The sequence below is a fragment of the Hyalella azteca genome, unplaced genomic scaffold, assembly GCF_000764305.2.
Source record: "Hyalella azteca isolate HAZT.00-mixed unplaced genomic scaffold, Hazt_2.0.2 contig1623, whole genome shotgun sequence".
Classification (NCBI taxonomy): Eukaryota; Metazoa; Arthropoda; class Malacostraca; order Amphipoda; family Hyalellidae; genus Hyalella; species Hyalella azteca.
The window spans coordinates 368,582-386,603 of NW_025931927.1; the positions used below are offsets into that span (position 1 = coordinate 368,582).

The 18,022-nt window shown below is 37.5% G+C and overlaps 2 protein-coding genes and 1 long non-coding RNA gene across 3 annotated transcripts; 1 reads left to right on the top strand and 2 right to left on the bottom strand.

Annotated features, from left to right (window-relative positions):
- Nucleotides 1-5,830: 5,830 nt before the first annotated feature.
- LOC125178764 lies at nucleotides 5,831-6,718 on the bottom strand. Its single transcript, XR_007157010.1, has 3 exons — nucleotides 6,569-6,718; nucleotides 6,279-6,364; nucleotides 5,831-6,091 (listed from the first exon to the last, which is right to left on the bottom strand). It is a non-coding gene; the product is annotated as an uncharacterized LOC125178764 (long non-coding RNA).
- Nucleotides 6,719-7,036: 318 nt separating this feature from the next.
- LOC108678962 (dynein axonemal assembly factor 1-like) lies at nucleotides 7,037-10,579 on the bottom strand. The gene is made up of 5 exons (XM_047883309.1): nucleotides 10,517-10,579; nucleotides 9,673-9,764; nucleotides 8,568-8,792; nucleotides 7,477-7,628; nucleotides 7,037-7,042 (listed from the first exon to the last, which is right to left on the bottom strand). Exons 1-5 carry the CDS (start codon nucleotides 10,528-10,530, stop codon nucleotides 7,037-7,039), a joined length of 489 nt encoding a protein of 162 aa, XP_047739265.1. The 5' UTR covers nucleotides 10,531-10,579.
- Nucleotides 10,580-13,058: 2,479 nt separating this feature from the next.
- Nucleotides 13,059-17,026, top strand: LOC108678974. The gene is made up of 5 exons (XM_018167471.2): nucleotides 13,059-13,112; nucleotides 13,408-13,559; nucleotides 14,552-14,698; nucleotides 16,256-16,468; nucleotides 16,770-17,026. Exons 2-5 carry the CDS (start codon nucleotides 13,421-13,423, stop codon nucleotides 17,024-17,026), a joined length of 756 nt encoding a protein of 251 aa, XP_018022960.2. The 5' UTR covers nucleotides 13,059-13,112; nucleotides 13,408-13,420.
- Nucleotides 17,027-18,022: the final 996 nt, after the last annotated feature.

Here is an 18,022-nt window from a genome sequence, read left to right on the forward strand (position 1 = left end):
ATCACGAAAGTTTCGGAGAAAACAGCTTTATCGATGGCAACAGCTCGAGCCCCTTGCTCACTGGTTCTTTTACAGCCTCTCGTTCTATTCGCCTCCTGACTTCGTTTCGTCAACATCTCCCGTGTAAGCTCCGTAACTTAGAAATTATTCTGCTGTAGAATAGCTCTCATTCAATGTGTTAACACGTTCCCCGCGTATTGGGCCATATGTGTACCAATAGTGATATTCCACTGCTGCGTATTGGGACACCGGTGTACCAAACGCAGTATTATACGCCGTTTTGAAAAAACGCATGTAACTCGAAATTTCGCACTTAAACTTTCTCTTTTATAATGTTAATCTTCACTCAAAAAGTGGATTATTAAGTAAAACAAATCAATGGACAAAAATTTTATTCGTAAATCTCCTTGAACAAACGATAAGTAACTGTATAAATTCTAACTAATAATTCCCTTCTGTTCCCATCTATTCCCTAATATTCCCTTCTATTCTCTTTTATTCCTTCTATCCCCTTTTATTCCCTTCTATTCCCTTCTGTTCCCTTCTGTTCCCTTCTATTCCCTTCTGTTCCCTTCTGTTCCCTTCTATTCCCTTCTATTCAGTTCTATTCCTTTCTATTCCATTCTATCCCCTTCTATTCCATTCTATTTCCTTCTGTTCCCTTCTATTCCCTTCTATTCCCTTCTATTCCCTTCTGTTCCCTTCTGTTCCTTTCTGTTCCTTTCTATTCCCTTCTATTCCCTTCTATTCCCTTCTGATTCCTTTCTATTCCATTCTATCCCCTTCTATTCCATTCTATTTCCTTCTGTTCCTTTCTATTCCCTTCTATTCCCTTCTATTCCCTTCTGTTCCCTTCTGTTCCTTTCTGTTCCTTTCTATTCCCTTCTATTCCCTTCTATTCAGTTATATTCCCTTCTATTCCATTCTATCCCCTTCTATTCCCTTCTATTTCCTTCTGTTCCCTTCTATTTCCTTCTGTTCCCTTCTATTTCCTTCTATTCCCTTCTGTTCACTTCTATTCCGTTCTAGCTATTCCATTCTATTCTATTATGGTACATATATGGCTCAATAAATACTTGGTTCACCGGTGGTACAATACGCAAGAACAACATGTGGTTATAATTTGCTTGCGTAATGTACCACATGTGTCCCAACATTTTAAGTGCAGCTATGCAAAGCTGTGATGCCATAGAGCTGCACACACCTTCTTTTGTCACGGTCAATGGCGCCTAACTGAAGCAGCAACCACTGAAAGCCTTCCGCAATAAGGGAATACTGGGGAAATCTGGATACGCGGGGAACGTGTTAAGTATAAGAGTAAGGTTAGTTCAGAAGTCAGAGTCATTGCAAGTTGATGAATTAAATTAATGTATTAAAATTAGCGTGTTTTCATAAATATATTCTGCCGTAGAATAGCTCTCATTCAATGTGTTAAGTATAAGAGTAAAGTTAGTTCAGAAGTCGGAGTCATTGCAAGTTGAATAAATTAAATTAACGTATTAAATTAACGTGTTTTTCATGTCACAAATATAGCTCACGTGGCTTTAGCTCATTTGTGAAATGTTGTCGTGAAATGTGAATAGCGTATTAACAAAGGCCTTATTTCGCAGTTCTACGACATCTGTTTCCTGCAACGCATAAAATCAAGATCACGCGCAATCTCCCGAATCTAAGGCTATCTCTGTCGGCAACTTCTACTGTCTCGGCCATCACCTCTATCGGCGTCCTAAGCCAGCTTTCGCGCCAACTCGCACGCCGCCATCTTGCCGCTCCCCTGCGCCGTCCCTGTCTACTGACGCTCATCCTTCTACAACATCTGTTTCTTGCAACGCATAAAATCAAGATCACGCGCAATCTCCCGAATCTAAGGCTATACATCCCTAACCCTAGTTCGTCGAGATGGCGTAGTATGCGAATTCGATGGTAAAACTGCAAAACCGTACGTCCCCGCAAGCATGCGCCGCAAAATCTTCGAGCAAATTCACAATGTATCTCATCCCGGAGCGCGATCCTCGCTAAAGCAAGTGCGAGCTCGCTTATTTGGCCTCGCATAAACTCCGACATCAAACTGTGGACAAAATGTTGTCCTGCTTGTCAGCGTGCCAAGGTTACCCGACACAACGTCTCTGCTGTCTCCGCCATTCTCACTGAAGGCGGCAAGTTCGATCAATTACATGTGGATTTCGTAGGCCCGCTCCCTTATAATAAGGGTTACACCTATCTACTTACCATGATCGACAGAATCTCAAGGTGGACAGAAGCTGTACCTTAGGCAAACATCACCGCTGAAACCGTCGCAAATGCTATTCTGTACAATTGGATCTCTCGCTTTGGTGTTCCAGTATCTATCAGCTCAGATAGAGGAGCCCAATTTGAGAGCAGCATAATGCAAAGCCTCATGCAGACACTCGGATGCTTGCGGATAACTGCAACTGCATATCATCCTAGAGCAATGGTCTAATTGAAAGATTTCACAGACGTCTCAAGGATGCCCTAAGAGCCTCTGCTGATCCGCACCACTGGGTTGACAAACTACCTCTAATACAACTCTCGCTGCGCACTGCGATTCGCGATGACGGCCAGCCCAGCATGTCAGATATCGTGTACGGCACTCCTCTGCGCTTACCAATCGATCTTCTATTCAAGAACCAGCAACCCTTCCTCGATCCCTCATCCTACACAGAGCGTCTTCAAACATTCATGCAGTCAATTGGACCAATAAAAACACGCCCACCCTCATCTGCTTCCGTTTTTGTTCGCAACAATGCCAGAACTGGATTAACCCCGAACTATTCAGGACCATTTAAAGTCTTGAAAAGAACTAACAAATATTATCATGTCCAATTCCCAAACAGAACGGACACCGTCACCATCGATCGACTCAAGGCCGCTCACTTGCAGAACGATGTTTTCTCAAATGCTCATAACACCCCAATACGCGTGCCAATCCCTATCCCAGTCAACAATGCTTCAAATCCGGCGCCAATCAACCGAGCAGCTTCCGTGGCACCAATTCCAGAGGAGACAAGCACTGGTGTACTGCAGAACCCGCGGGCCGCGCCCACTGTTGCGTCCCGCACACGCGTATCATTTCCTGATCATAAGCCCACAATCAAGTCTTCCGTCTCAGCGACCAGACGGGGAAGACAAATTCGTCGCCCCGCTAGATATAATTAATCAATTCATTTACCAACTAACATCAACCTCACTAAATTTTTAATTTGTGCTAATTTTTGTTTTTCTTTCTAGCCTCTTCCAAAGGTGGGGAGTGATGTAGCGGATCTCGCTACATAGCACTAATATTATGCATAACATATCTCTAATTTTCAAGTTTCTCAAACGAGCACACTATAACTAATTTTTATGTTTCTTATACTAACATTAATATTAATACTTAGAATATACATTAAAGTCGTACATTTTAAATCATACTAAATAATTATAACCTCATCACGAGAGTTTCGGAGAAAGCAGCTTAGTCGATGGCAACAGCCGTAGCCCTTTTTCACTGGTTCCTTTGTAGCCTCTCAAAATGTTAACGCCAACGGTCCATTTCGCCGTCAGACATAGAGCCGTCAACATCTCTCTCACGTAATCTCCCTAACTTAGAAACTTTATTCTGCCGTAGAATAGCTCTCATTCAATGTGTTAAGTATAAGAGTAAAGTTAGTTCAGAAGTCGGAGTCATTGCAAGTTGAATAAATTAAATTAACGTGTTTTTCATGTCACAAATATNCAGTGAACTACTTAATCAACCTTAATCAGTGAACTACTTAACCAACCTTAATCAGTGAATTACTCAATCAACCTTAATCAGTGATCTCGTGATCAGCGAACTGCCTGATATTCAGTGAACGTATCTCTAGAACAATCAGTCTAGCAGTTCAGTGTCACTGCGACTCTCAATATCGTGCCCGGATGACTTCACCACGGTGTCTGAATTCGCCACGCAACCACGAGCACATCACTAAGCCAAGCACATCATCTTCATCGACACATCATCGAACAGGTCACGTGAGCTATGCCAAATAAATAAAACTCATTGATTGATTGTGTGTTCATTTCTCCCAACCAAATTCGTCCTGCCGATCCCTAGCTTTCTGTCCGTGCCTTGGTAAACAATTCAGGTTAACTAGCCAGGCCATTCAATTCTCTGATAGGAGTTTAAAATAATTTAATGTGGAGTGGTAAAATAAAACCCCCACAACAGTTTCTGCATTAGTTTGCATCGGTTCTGTGTTATTTGAGCTGTTCACATGATCGATATCTTTCTCAAAGCCTGGCTTTCCGCTAATCTGGATTGGAGTTTTACACTGCGGCGGAAAATATGCAATTGTTGTAGATTGTTCGACGTGCATGCTGTAATTTCTTTCTACGGCGTCATCTTCCGAGGCGTTGTTTGTCCGTAGATTTTCACGGAATTTGTGCTCTGGAGAATCGGAGGACGAAGAAAGGATAGTTATTTGCGTCTCCGCATCTGTTGACCTAGTTTTTGATGAGCAGGAACTGGGTTCTGTTGACACACTTTCTGATGAGCTGGATTTGTTATCAGTCATTATGTTATATGCATGGTTCACTGCTTGATTCACACATTCATCTTCGCTATTATTGCTTTCGTTCCATGGATTTTCCTTTAAATCTCTAGTCAATTCTTGACAACCATCTTCTTGTTCCTCAGAAAATAGACAGTTAGCTTCATTTTCATTGCTTTCGAACTTGGTAGGAGAATTTTTGCAGGGTATATCATTTTCCTCTCGTTGAGTCGTGCATGGTTCATCCAGTTCATCTGATTCAAACGAATGAACGCTCCAAAAATCATCACCCAAATCTTCACTTGGAAAATGATCAGTGATTGAAATGACAGGATCTATACGCACTTGCCTCTCTATTCCGAATTTACTTTCGCGCCTCACGTTCTCGATTGCTCTTTCTAGTGATAGGGAATTATTCGATGAAATCGATCGTAGGAATTTTATGAAAGATTCGGCGTAAGTTTCTTTTTCTGGTTGAGAGTCATTGTTATTATTTGTGCACGACGCTTCCAAGTCAGAAGTCACTGTCTCTCCTGTAGAGACTTCTATGAAGTGTGAACTATGTTCGCGATTTTCTGGATGAACTTCATCGTAAGTGTCATCCGGACACTTACTATTATCAACGGAACATTCGTCAGCCATTGCCTCGTTATCACAAGTAAGTGTAACACAATTTGAGTGAAGTTCCACTGAACGGGGTTCTCTAGAGTGAGGTCTCTGGCATGAAGTGTTATGATTTTTAAGAGATGATATATTTTGTATGTCTTGATTATATCCTTCGTCATCGTTTCGCTCCTCTTTTGTCTTTTTACAACTAGAAGAATCGCTTGACGAGATATCAGGCTGACCAATGTTAGTTAATTCTGATTCAATTTGCACTGGACTTTCAAGCCCTCCAAAGTGTTTTTTCAGATCTCCAGAATTGTCTTCGGTTGCAGAGACTTGGTTTTTTCTCAAGGAGGTGTTGCTATTAAACAATGACTCTTCATTTTCGAGTAATGATCGACCAAAATAGGACTCTTCAACGACAAATTTATCATCGTTATTTTGCACATTAGGGTCTGTAAATTTTGCATCATGTTTTTCTGAACATGGATCTTGGTCTTTAAAAAATTCGTCGTAGGAGTTATCATCCTGAACTGGAACTATTCCCGAAGAATCATTAAAGGATATAGAGTTCCCACGTTGTACCATATTTCGGTCAAAGAGCTCATCCGATTGTCTGCACTTGACCAAATTTGATTCAACTTTTCTCGGAGAACTAAGGTTGGTATAAAAGGATTTACATTCCTCCTGAATATCAGAGTAACTTATCACTTTTTCAGTGGTCGATATTTCTGTCATTGGACTGCAGTGCTCACGCTTGCATTGGGCGTTTTCTTCATTCTCAGTTTCTGTACTTTTCATGTTGAAAATAGAATTATTTTCTGCGTTTGGTATGTCTTCAGGTAAATTTCGCCCATCAGTTGAAGTTTTTGAGATTTCCTTCATTGTTAGTTCCAGGCCAGCTTGTTTATCTTGTTTTTGCCTCTTGACACGATCTCGGAGCTTCAAGACGTCTGAACAAATTTAGAGAGGATCTTAATGAACCATTAAATTAGGTTATCAAATTTCAAAATCAAATAAGTCCATTCTGCCTCACTTCACGATTTTTTGGCTTCAAGATGTCTAGACAAGTATAATTTACTCACAATCTTTTTCGCACGTATTCATCATTGACTCACAATATTGCTCACATCTACTCACCATTTACGCAGTTAGCCACCTTGTCCATTTCATCCTGCTTCCATTTCAGACGGACTGCTTGTGCGGCCTCCTCTCCTTTTGTTGCCCTGTAAATTCAAATTATAATTAATATAAGCATATATTTCGTATAATAATAAACCATATTGAAGAAAATAATAAGAAAGTCATTGATAAGAAATACTCTTTGGTCTTCAACGAATCGAGCAATAAAGGTGTACTTATGCCCAACTGTCCCAATATTTTAAAAATGTCTACCATTTTTATGCAATTCACAATTGTGAATAGATTACCAAGCCTCAGCAGCCGCTCTGTCCACAGGAAAGACAGGACTGTCGTCCAGGTACGTGAGATTGCAGCATTTTACTGTCACAGAGCTGCGGTATTGCCTGATGCTGGCGACGCAAGGATTGCCCTGCAATTGTAACACTCGGAGCTTTGGTATGTCGGCAACCACCTGCAATGTAAACATTCAGAGAAATGAGTGAGAATTTGTCCAAAGGGGACTTTGTCCTTTGTCTTTAAATTTGGCCCATGTGAGAAATTGAATACTGGATGAGCCGGGTGCGAACAATGTTTGCTCATTGAAAATAATATGTGTAATTAATGTAGCGTTATGCATAGGAAAAACTGGAATGCAGCAATTTTGTCGCCTAGAAGTATAAATCGAACGATTAATTAGGATTTAATAAATTCTCATTCATGTCCTGACTGCCACCATATTTTATCATTAGCATTTATTAAAAAATGCAGTGATCTCTCTAAGCCTATTGGTCCAACATATAAGGACCACTCCGGGATACAATTCTACGTCAGTTCTAGTTAAGCACGTCACAGATCTAATTCTGCACGTCACAGATCTAATTCTGCACGTCACAGGTCTAATTCTGCACGTCACGGATCTAATTCTGCACGTCACAGATCTAATTCTGCACGTCACAGATCTAATTCTGCACGTCACAGATCTAATTCTGCACGTCACAGATCTAATTCTGCACGTCACAGATCTAATTCTGCACGTCACAGATCTAATTCTGCACGTCACAGATCTAATTCTGCACGTCACAGATCTAATTCTGCACGTCACAGATCTAATTCTGCACGTCACAGATCTAATTCTGCACGTCACAGATCTAATTCTGCACGTCACAGATCTAATTCTGCANCTAAGTATCACGTCAGTTCTACTACAACACGTCACCAGACCCACGTCCTGAACACAGGCGCCGGCCAGCAAGTTGTGCGAGAGGTCGAGGCTGGAGAGCGCCCGGCAGCGCCGCAGCGAACTGATGCTGTCGGCGCTACGCAGCTGGTTGTGACTCAACTGTAGCGTCTCCAGCTGCGGTAAACCATCTGTAATCACGTGAATGAATAATATTACATTATTCAACATTATTAGGTGTAATTCTTCCCTTAGAGCACCACAAACTATCTGTAATGACGTGAATATATTACATTATTCAACATTATTAGGTGTAATTCTTCCCTTAGAGCACCACAAACTATCTGTACGTACGTGAATATATTACATTATTCAACATTATTAGGTGTAATTCCTCTCTTAGAACACCGTAAGCCATCTATAAAGACGTTGAATAATATTACATATTCAATGACGAATATTAGATTATTCATTATTATTAGGTACAATTCCGCCCTTAGGCACTGGATCATTAAATATTTATTGAACAACGTTCGTTGCATCTTCAATTTTAGAATGATTCAATGTAGTGTGATAAACTCGCCATTTGTGAGGGCAATGAATTATTGGGCAACGAGATACACACACTGGCCGGAAAATGCCATACGAACGCAGAAAAATTAATGGTAATGTTGTCCAAATATTGACACACTTTATACATGTAGCACTGATACGCATTTTTGTCCGCCCACCGCCGTTTAATTCTTCCTATAGGAAGTCAACAATCACCACGCCCCTAAGAAATCAAAATTTTCCTTGCCACTGGAAAATAAACATTACACGCATTCATGCACCTAGAAAGTCAACACTTTCCACACCCCTGAGAAGTCAACACAGACCTTACACCTGAGAAGTCAACACTTTCCATGCAACTATGGGAAGTCAATACTTTCCATTCACCTGAGAAGTCCACACTTATCATACACCTGACTCCTGAGAAGTCAACACCTTCCATTCACCTGAGAAGTCAACACTTTCCATTCACCTGAGAAGTCAACACTTTCCATTCACCTGAGAAGTCAACACTTTCCATTCACCTGAGAAGTCAACATTTTCCATTCAACCATGAAAATTCAACACGTTCAACGCACCAAGAAAATCAACGTTGGTGATGTGGTTGTGGCAGAGGTTGAGCGTGACGAGAGAAGTTAATGGTTGCAACCCATCCAAGCAAGTGATGTGGTTGTGGTGAAGGTAGAGGGCTCTCAGTTTGGTGAGATGAGACAGCCCTCTAGACAAGGTTCTCAAGTGGTTGTTCTGAAGCCACAAGCACCTCAGTTCTGAGTACTCATCCAGGTTCTCAATCTCAAAGAACCCTGTTTAAAAAAAATATAACTCAGTACTCACTGCAGCGAGTGACAGAGAGCGCATTTTCTCGTCGACGAAAACGTGAAGTCACGGACGGACAAACAGACGGACAGAAATGGCGAGCACAATAGTGCATTTTTTCCATAAATGAGAAAATGCGCTAAAAAAGGCGATCATGCGCTAAAAAAGGCGATCAAAGGCCTCATATGTTAATTTTGATATATGCGTGTCTCGGATGTCAATGAGCACGAATAGTTTAATTATGAACACTATTTATCTTTTATTTTAAATGAGAAATTGTACGTTGAAATCCTGGCATGAGCACATGACTAAAAAATTTCAGCACGCAATAAATTTTCATCGTAAATTACGAAATTGATATGATTAGAAAGAAAAGGTGGTTACGAAAATTTAATTTCTAGCAATAAAAAAATCTATTGATTAGCGGTTTTCCCTAATCAAACAGATCGTTTAATCTCATTTATTAACACAACATATATAGTGTTTGCTTTATTTTTGGCTCGCTGACTGTAATTTTGACTTTTCTGTGCAATTTGGGTAATCCAGATTTGACGATCAGCGCCGTTTATGAAACAGATGTAAAATTGAGATTATTTAATAATATATTGTAACCTTGGTAATGCAGGTAAATTAATTACTTGGAAGATCCTTAGTAAAGGTAGTTATATATTGTAACCTTGTGATGGAGGTTAAATCACTATCGTTACCCTGATAATGGAGGTTAAATCACTATCGTCCCCTTGATAATGGAGGTTAAATCACTATCGTTAACTTGCTAATGAAGGTTAAATCACTATCGAGACCCAGATGTTGAAGGTTAAATCAATATCGTTACCCTGACAATGGAGGTTAAATCAATATCGTTACCCTGGTAATGGAGGTAAAGTACATCGTTCAATGCAGGCGTGAGGTAGAGTTGATGGTCTTTGCACAGCTGCTTGAGACGAGCCTCCGTCATTCTGGTTGGGGACGAGACAAAAACATGCTAATAATGGTTATTTAAAACACAATGTTTTATTATTATTGCAGAGGCCTTGTTAAGGTGCACGAAAAATATCATTGATTATATGAATGCAACACATTGCAGGAATTCAATACAAAAGTTAATGCCACCAAAATTCACTATATTTTTATAGAAAACATCTCTGTGTTCAGCTTACTTTTCAATTTTCATCAACCATCTCTTGTCGATCTATTTTTAGACGTCCTGAATATTTTTAGCACAAGCCTGATTTGAATATCAGCTTGAGTTCTTATTTATTTGAAAATTAAAATAGATTTGTGATTATTAATGGTTGCCTGTTATTCTATTCAAGACTTTATGTTTAATTATCTGCACTGTGAATTTAATTCTTGACGGATGATATGATGTGATTATAAAATGTCTCATGACACCGAAATGTTGTTCATAAAGATGTCGTGAATTTGGTTGGTCTTTATTTTTTTATAAATTGTTAGTCAATTTGCAATACAATGAGTCATCTTAAAATTCTTAAGTTCAAATCATTTCTAATATTCCAGTCAGTTTATTTATTTTTAAGTACTCGCATTCTAGACCCACATCTAAATATTATAAAAAATATTGCGATGAAATTTAAACCGAAAATATCCACGGAAATATTATAAAAGTAATACAAATTTTCTACAGATTGGTTAGATTGGCTGAAAGTGTGAGGATTTGAAATGCAAGATAAAGTAAAGATATTCTTACCTGCCGTCCTCCATCTTGCGTGTTATTGAAGTCTCGGGAAAATATTCTCACCTTCAATGAAACAATATTCTTATATTCTTATATTATATATATATATATTATATTATTCTTGGATTTTTTACGTGAGCATAAATAAGCGCTGTTATTCTTTCAATTAACATTAGAATATTATCGGTATTTTAATTGCATGCAATATTCTAATTGAAATTTTACATTTTACACCCGCTAAGCAATTTAATCTCTAAAATGAGTAAAATTTAGAATAATTGAGTTACCTATAAAATTAATTGAAATAGGACTTATTTGGTGCTTCTATAGTACATAATATTTTGCTGACTAACTAGTAATTTTGGAAATTATTATTAACAAAAAGATACCGTTACAAAATTAATAATATAATTCTCATAATTTTATTTTAAATCGCTTCAGTTATATTAAATATCGCATCATCTAAATCTATACGAGAAAATGGATTTGAAATCAAACGAAATTTTGATTGATTGAAATCTTCCAAAGATTGAAATTTTTAAGGCGTGAGGCTCAATGCATTAGGTTATTCTGAACATTCTGAATAGATACAATTATTTTGCTGTTTACAAAATCGTATTGATAGATAGAGCGAGCTAATCTGATTTATATCAGATCTAATTGATTTAAAATAGAGGTCACTCCGACCTCGCATACGTGCGCAGATCGACTGCCTGTGGACGGGCCGTTGCCATGGAGATGCTTCATTGATGCAACGCTGTAACCATGACGACCGTTGTTTTAACTAATAAATCTTCCACCCTAATTTTCATCAGTATTGTTCATAGCTGCGCATGTACGCTAAAGAATGAAAACATTATTTATTTTGGCACTTGTCAAATGATTATGTTCCTTCAAATTAAATAAAAATAAAATCCAATAAGTAAGTGCCCTCATATACATGAGTTGTAGCTCATACAAACAAGATGACAATAATTTTTTTATGAACGAGATCAGAATAAATCGTTTAGTTAGGCGAGTTAATTTTGTGCATCACTTGTTTAGATTTGTAATTCTGCTTGAGATGTTTAAACCTTTTATTCTCATTATTATTAACACGTTTTTATTAACTCAGCTTCGCGTTTGTTTGTTTGTTGTTAACATTGACAACGAAAATTAGCCCGCTTCTGATTGCTCTAGAGATCTGAAATTCGGCATGCAAGCTATTCTCGCCTAACAATTTCAGATACAATCATAAAAACTTGCAATTAGAGACCTAAATTAGCTTAATTGAGTAAAGTATATATATAGTTTCACGTGCGGGCGCTCACGTTATAGGCGAGCACTGCCGAGCAGGCGCTGACGCTGCGTATCATCGATACGCAGCGCAGTTAAAAAAAACGTTTTTCATGTGTAGCAACGGACTAAAAAGGAGAAAATAATATACTTAAAAACTTTGTAAGAAACCACGTTTTTCTTGTGGACTAAAAAGTAGAAAATAAAATACTTAAAAAAAAAACTTTTTAAAAAAACACGTTTTTCTTGTGGACTAAAAAGTAGAAAATAAATTATGGCTCGCTACAAAAAACGTGGGTCGGGCTGTACGTTCACCATCAAATTTCCAAAATTCGTGTGTTGTGTGCTTTTCGCTTTAATCATAAATCTGCCCATGGGGCGAGCCATAATTTATTTTCTACTTTTTAGTCCACAAGAAAAACGTGGTTTTTTAAAGTTTTTTTTTAAGTATTTTATTTTAAATTCAGTTAATATGAATTATTCCTGATAAACCTTGATTATTGTTGAGAGTAAAATAATATTGAAATTTTTATTTTAATAATTAATTGTCATAACCTGGTAATGCAGGTAGATTAATTAATTATTGTAATTTTAGTAATGCGTAACATTGTTAATTTATTCCACAGTAGTGCCGATGATGCCTTCACAATATACATGTATTATTCTACAAGATATACTTTATAACGCTGCACGTTGATCAAATGTACAATAAATGTACAACATATACAGCATATATAATATATACGAGAACTATATATACGAAACATATGCTATATGTTCCCGATATATTGACAGTGAAGCCCTTAAGCATGAAATGTGTCTTATAAATATATAGGAACTTTAAAAGTAATCATCAGTTGTGGTTTCATCGATACAACTTCAATATGTTAGACCGGACAAAGTTGAAACCAATCTAATGAACTTTGACGAACTTTTCCAAACTATCGAGCGAGAATTGATGGAAGGTATAGTTCAGTGAAGAAATTCAAAGCCTGGGCTTTTTAATTCACAATCGGTGCAGGCTGGTTTATGCTCACAAAATTCTCATTGGTTTAATTAAAAAGTATTGAATCGGAGTGGACTTACACGTCATATACTGCGGCAGTCGTGAGTTGACAGTCTCGTAGAATACAACGTCAATGGTTCAGACTGTGAAAATATTTGTTGTTCTTAGACTTAATAAATTCTTGAACGTATAAAACGCCCTAAAAATTAAATTTAATCGACGCAAGTTATAAATTTATCGCTAAATATTGAATTGTGGACTTTTTTGCGAGAGAGTTTGGCCGTTATCACATGCCACCATTTACAACACATTATTGGAGCTCCGGACGTAACTATTATTTCATCTTTACTGTTTATTTTATTTGAAATATTCAGAAAATTTTGGTTTCCCATTGTGATTAGCATGCTATAAATATATTGGGGAAAACATTTTAAGCCGATAATTGATTAAACATTATTCATAATTCAAATGTTTGCTATTACATTAGTGAAAATTCGTTAATTTCACAATACGTTTTCAAAATACCATTATTTTAAAACCTAAAATAACTATTAGAGATTTTACTTTAAAAACTTTAACTAATTCTATTCACCCATTAATGCAAAAATTTGTATTTTCTTAGTTAAAGGACGGCAATGCAAGCAAACAGGTGCAAATGGCTGCTGCTGTTGCAGCTTCTATTCGCAACAGCCGCAACAGCGCAGGTCTACAAGAGAGTTACAAAAGATGAGACGTTAGGAAACTCCAGCGTTTCTAAGGCTGTGGATAGCCTGTGTGAGTAGTGAAGCATGATAGTCGGTGTGAGTAGTGAAGCATGATGCCCTGTGTGAGTAATGAAGAATGATAACTCTGTGTGAGTAGTGAAGCGTGATTCTCTGTGTGAACATGACTGTAAACCGCGAAGAAATTTTTGACAAGGTTTGACTAATTTTATACGTCGTATAAACCTCGTCATATTTGTATAATACGGTTTTATTTTACAATTCGATTATGGAATTCGACCACTTATTGCTTGAAAATAGCTTCTGAATAAAATGGCCGAATACCAAGTGTAAAAACGCTTTCCTTTTATGAGTTTGGGTTGCCGTAAGTCCGCGTTCAGGTTTTAGGATAACCACGGTTTCAACAACAAATTTCCATTTTATTGAATGAAAAATTGTATCTGTAAGAACAAACATAAATAAATTAACCCTATAAACTTCAATGTATGCTTATAATATTCAAATATAACAAATGATCATCAAAACAATAAACAAGTTATAAGAAGGCATAAATTAACACACCGAAATATTGTGGGCAGTTTTGACGCGGGCTACTAACTGTGCTAACATGAAACTATTGATACGTTGTCGGCTATCTTCACACTCTAAAGGTCGGATAAACAAGTAAATCATAGGAGCGCATAAAAAAATAGACTATTAAAAACTAAGCTAACAAAAGGTTCGCTAAAAATATTTACACCTAGATAAAATCAGTCGATCTAACAATACAATAGAATCCATGGGGGAATAATTTTTCCATAATTTCAGGCGAGTACAGCTCTTTATAACTATTGCATCATGGATGTTCAACAACATTTTTACTTAATTAAATATTCCATAATTTCCGGCGAGTAGACCTCTTTATAACTATTGCATCATGGATGTTCAACAACATTTTTATTTAATTTAATTTTCCATGACTTCCGGCGAGTACAGAACTTTATACCTATTGCATCATGGATGTTCAAAAAATTTTTGATTTATTTAAATTTTCCACAACTTCAGGCGAGTGCAGGTCGCTGTGCTTGGTTCAGCTCAACTGCACCGGTGCGTCGTACGACCAAAATTCTTCGCTGTGCAACATGACGGACGCTGCGCCTGATGATGTCACCGTCGTACCTCAAGCTGACGTCATCACGCTTCTCAAGTTCCGTGAGTTAAAAGAAGGCATTAAAATTATATTATTTAGGTACTTGTTTTTAAGAGTCTTTTACTATCAAAATAACATCACACTTCTCAAGTTCCGTGAGTTGAAACAAAGTATCAAAATTATATTATTTAGGTACTTGTTTCAAAGAGTAATTCACTATCAAAATAACATCACATTTCTCCAGTTTCGTGAGTTTATGTGTGGAATATTTTATTAAATTGCATGGTATACTTGCATAAACGTATTCAAACTTCAACGATTTTATTATTTCTTCAGGATGTTATTCACCACTAAATAGCGTTACTGTTCATACCCAAGAAACATATTAAACTTCATGCGCTGTTTTCACCCAATATCTCTGTCAGTAACTTGACTGATCTAACGAAATAATGTTCAAATGACACTTAAAACGAATCCATTACAAAATTTGCTGGTACACTATCTAAATTTTGGAATGCTAAATAATGGATAAAAAATCCTACTCAATAAATCTATTTTTATAATAGCAAAGGACCGATCTACTTTTCATTTAACGTTGAACTTAGTAAATATATTCAAAATCTTATTCGTCGGAATATACGTAAAAAATAAGGGAGACACCTGATATTTTAGTATCACAATTATTGAACATGTTATTAAGAATGAAAACGCGACATATATTTTTGTTTTATTGTTTATTGTTGCTGCTTATTGATATTTTATCCTTGCACAGATATTTTTAGTACATTTTTGAGGCTATAACTTAGTCTTTAATCTATAAATGGTAAACCTCTCTGACTTTCAACGAGGCCAAATTGTTGGTGCTCGTATGGCAGGCGCTTGCGTGACAGAAACTTCCCGAATGCTTGACGTTTCTAGAGGTACTGTCTCAAAAGCAATGCCTGCTTTTGAAAGAGAAGGAAAAACGTCCTCAGCATCTTGGTACCTTGGTATCTTGGTACTTCAAAAGCACAGGTCGCAAAGCACAGGTCAGACCGAAAGTCGAAGTTGTCTGAGAGAGAGAGGTGCCTATATCAAATTGCGAGGGAGAATCGAAAGACCACGGCTTTTAAAATTACTGCAAACTCGATCGACCCTTACAGGACTCAGCTTCCCAAAAAGACTGACAACCGAGAGCTGCACAGATCTGTATTCTACGGAAGAGCTGCATTTAGAAAACCTCTGGTTTTAAATACAAATGCTTGAAAGCGTTTCGAATAGTGCATAAACCTCCAGAATTGGTCAGATATTTGTTATCCTTTAGGTGCCTGTACATATGGGGACAATAGTGGTGGCCACTACCACTTTCATATACTAACCGCAGCAATTTAACGTGCTTTTGGCCTCGTGGGTAGGCGCTACTGTCTACGGAAATTCCTGGTATCTTTTTATACGAGGCCAATATCGTTATTTTTAGTCGCAGTTAGTATTTGAAAGTTGTACTGACCGCTTCTACTGCCCCTTATACATGCATCTGAACTTAGAGATCCTCAGAGATATCACCGCAGGTGGCAGGAATTTCCTATACAGTCCACCATGGAGCTCAGATTTTTTCATCCGAATTTATTTGTTGTCTTCAGAAGTATCACCGCAAGTGGACGCGATAAACTACACCACGACGAAGTGCTCCTCACAGATTGCTGGCCCTTCTCCTAATGTGATATTCGTGACCCAGGCCACAACCAAAGATGGGTCAGTGGCCATCCAACGCAACCTGTGCATTGCGGAAGGCGGGAAGCCGCTATACATCAAGACTGAGGAACAGCGCACTGCTGCTACTAAAGTCGTGAATGGTGTGTTTTATTATGGAATTTATTGATAAATGAACCAAAAATTTTTAGGTGCTCATGAATTTACATTGTTCCTAAACATTACTCCTCCCTTAAGTATCGTCCCTCAATATATACAATTCAATGAAAAGACTACAAACACAATTCATATACAATTCAAAGACAAAGGTCATTCTTCAAAGAAAGATCTTAATTTAAATCAGATGTAATGTAATGTGTGAAAAAGCAAAAAATGTACGGGCAACCACTTATACGTGCTTTACCACAGTTTGGTTGAACTATTAATAAATATCATCTTTAACAGAATGCGGACAGTCTTATTCAAAAACAAAATACGCATGGCTGACAGCGACCAACAATGGATATAATAATTTGTTGGACCCGAGCAAACAGTTTCTGACCTGGCCTGACGGCACGAAAGTAACCGACCAGGTCTTCTCCTCACATGACATCTCTAACGTGAAATGGTGGCTCCCTGCTTCTACATACAACAAAAATGGCAAAATTACGGGTGGCTATACAACAGCCTACAAGGTTCTACCGGTTCTCTGCCTTAAATAATGTCAACTTAAATATCTCCCCATAAATATTCTCATCAGCAAGATTAGTTTTTGTAAATTTAACCCTGTTTGTGGAGAAGATAATTTTATTGTTATTAAATGGTAAATACTCCAATCATTTAAATTGAATTGGGAAAATGATATTTTTGAAAATGTAATTCAGTTAAAATTTATCTATATGCAACGAAAATTTATAGTTCATTCTACAGAACCACACTTCAATTCGAAAAAAAACACATTTAAATAAATTGAAATTTTCGATTCACTATTTATTCAAGGGTGTTCTTATTGAAAAATGATAAGCCATACGAATTACTATTTGAATTTTAAATTAGTTTTTCAAGGTTAAAAAATTATCCCTGGGATTTTTGGTCTCAAGTTTACCTTCGTTTTGTTAGTGATAAGTTCACCCTCGGAGTATAGGGAGCAAGTTCACCCTCGGAGCATAGGGGGCAAGTTCACCCTCGGAGTGTAGGGGGCAAGTTCACCCTCGGAGTGTAGGGGGCAAGTTCACCCTCGGAGTATAGGGGGCAAGTTCACCCTCGGAGTATAGGGAGCAATTTCACGACCGGAGTATAGAGTGAAGTTCTCCGTCGCACTGTAGGGAGCGCGTTCACTCTCTCTCTGACGATGAAAATATTTTTGATCGATTAGTTAAGGTGAATTACTCTTCTTTTCAAACTGATTTAATATAAGGTTTTCAGCACTAGATAATTTTCATTATTCAGTCTTTGTGTGTCTTTCAGTCTAATTGTTAGGATAATTTTACTGAACGTATAACCAAAGGCGTTTTCCTTCAGCATGATATGACGAAAATTTTCAGATTAATTGGACCGTGGAACAAAATTCTTAGAAATATAAAAAAAATACAATTATATTCAAATCGCAAATCATGTCTTACAGTTCTTTGACAGTAATAAACAAAGAGGCATTATTTGAGCTACTTCAGTCCACGATAATGTATAAGTGCTTTTGAACTCTAATAGTATTTATTCAA

Coding starts and splice junctions, on each gene's coding strand:
- LOC108678962 (XM_047883309.1), bottom strand. Junction 8,793..9,672: donor ACTTTACCTCCATTACCAGG/GTAACGATATTG, acceptor TTTTTTAAACAG/GGTTCTTTGAGATTGAGAAC. Junction 7,629..8,567: donor CACCAACGTTGATTTTCTTG/GTGCGTTGAACG, acceptor ACGTGATTACAG/ATGGTTTACCGCAGCTGGAG.
- LOC108678974 (XM_018167471.2), top strand. CDS start 13,421: ATGCAAGCAAACAGGTGCAAATGGCTGCTGCTGTTGCAGCTTCTATTC. Junction 13,560..14,551: donor TAAGGCTGTGGATAGCCTGT/GTGAGTAGTGAA, acceptor CCACAACTTCAG/GCGAGTGCAGGTCGCTGTGC. Junction 14,699..16,255: donor CATCACGCTTCTCAAGTTCC/GTGAGTTAAAAG, acceptor TGTTGTCTTCAG/AAGTATCACCGCAAGTGGAC.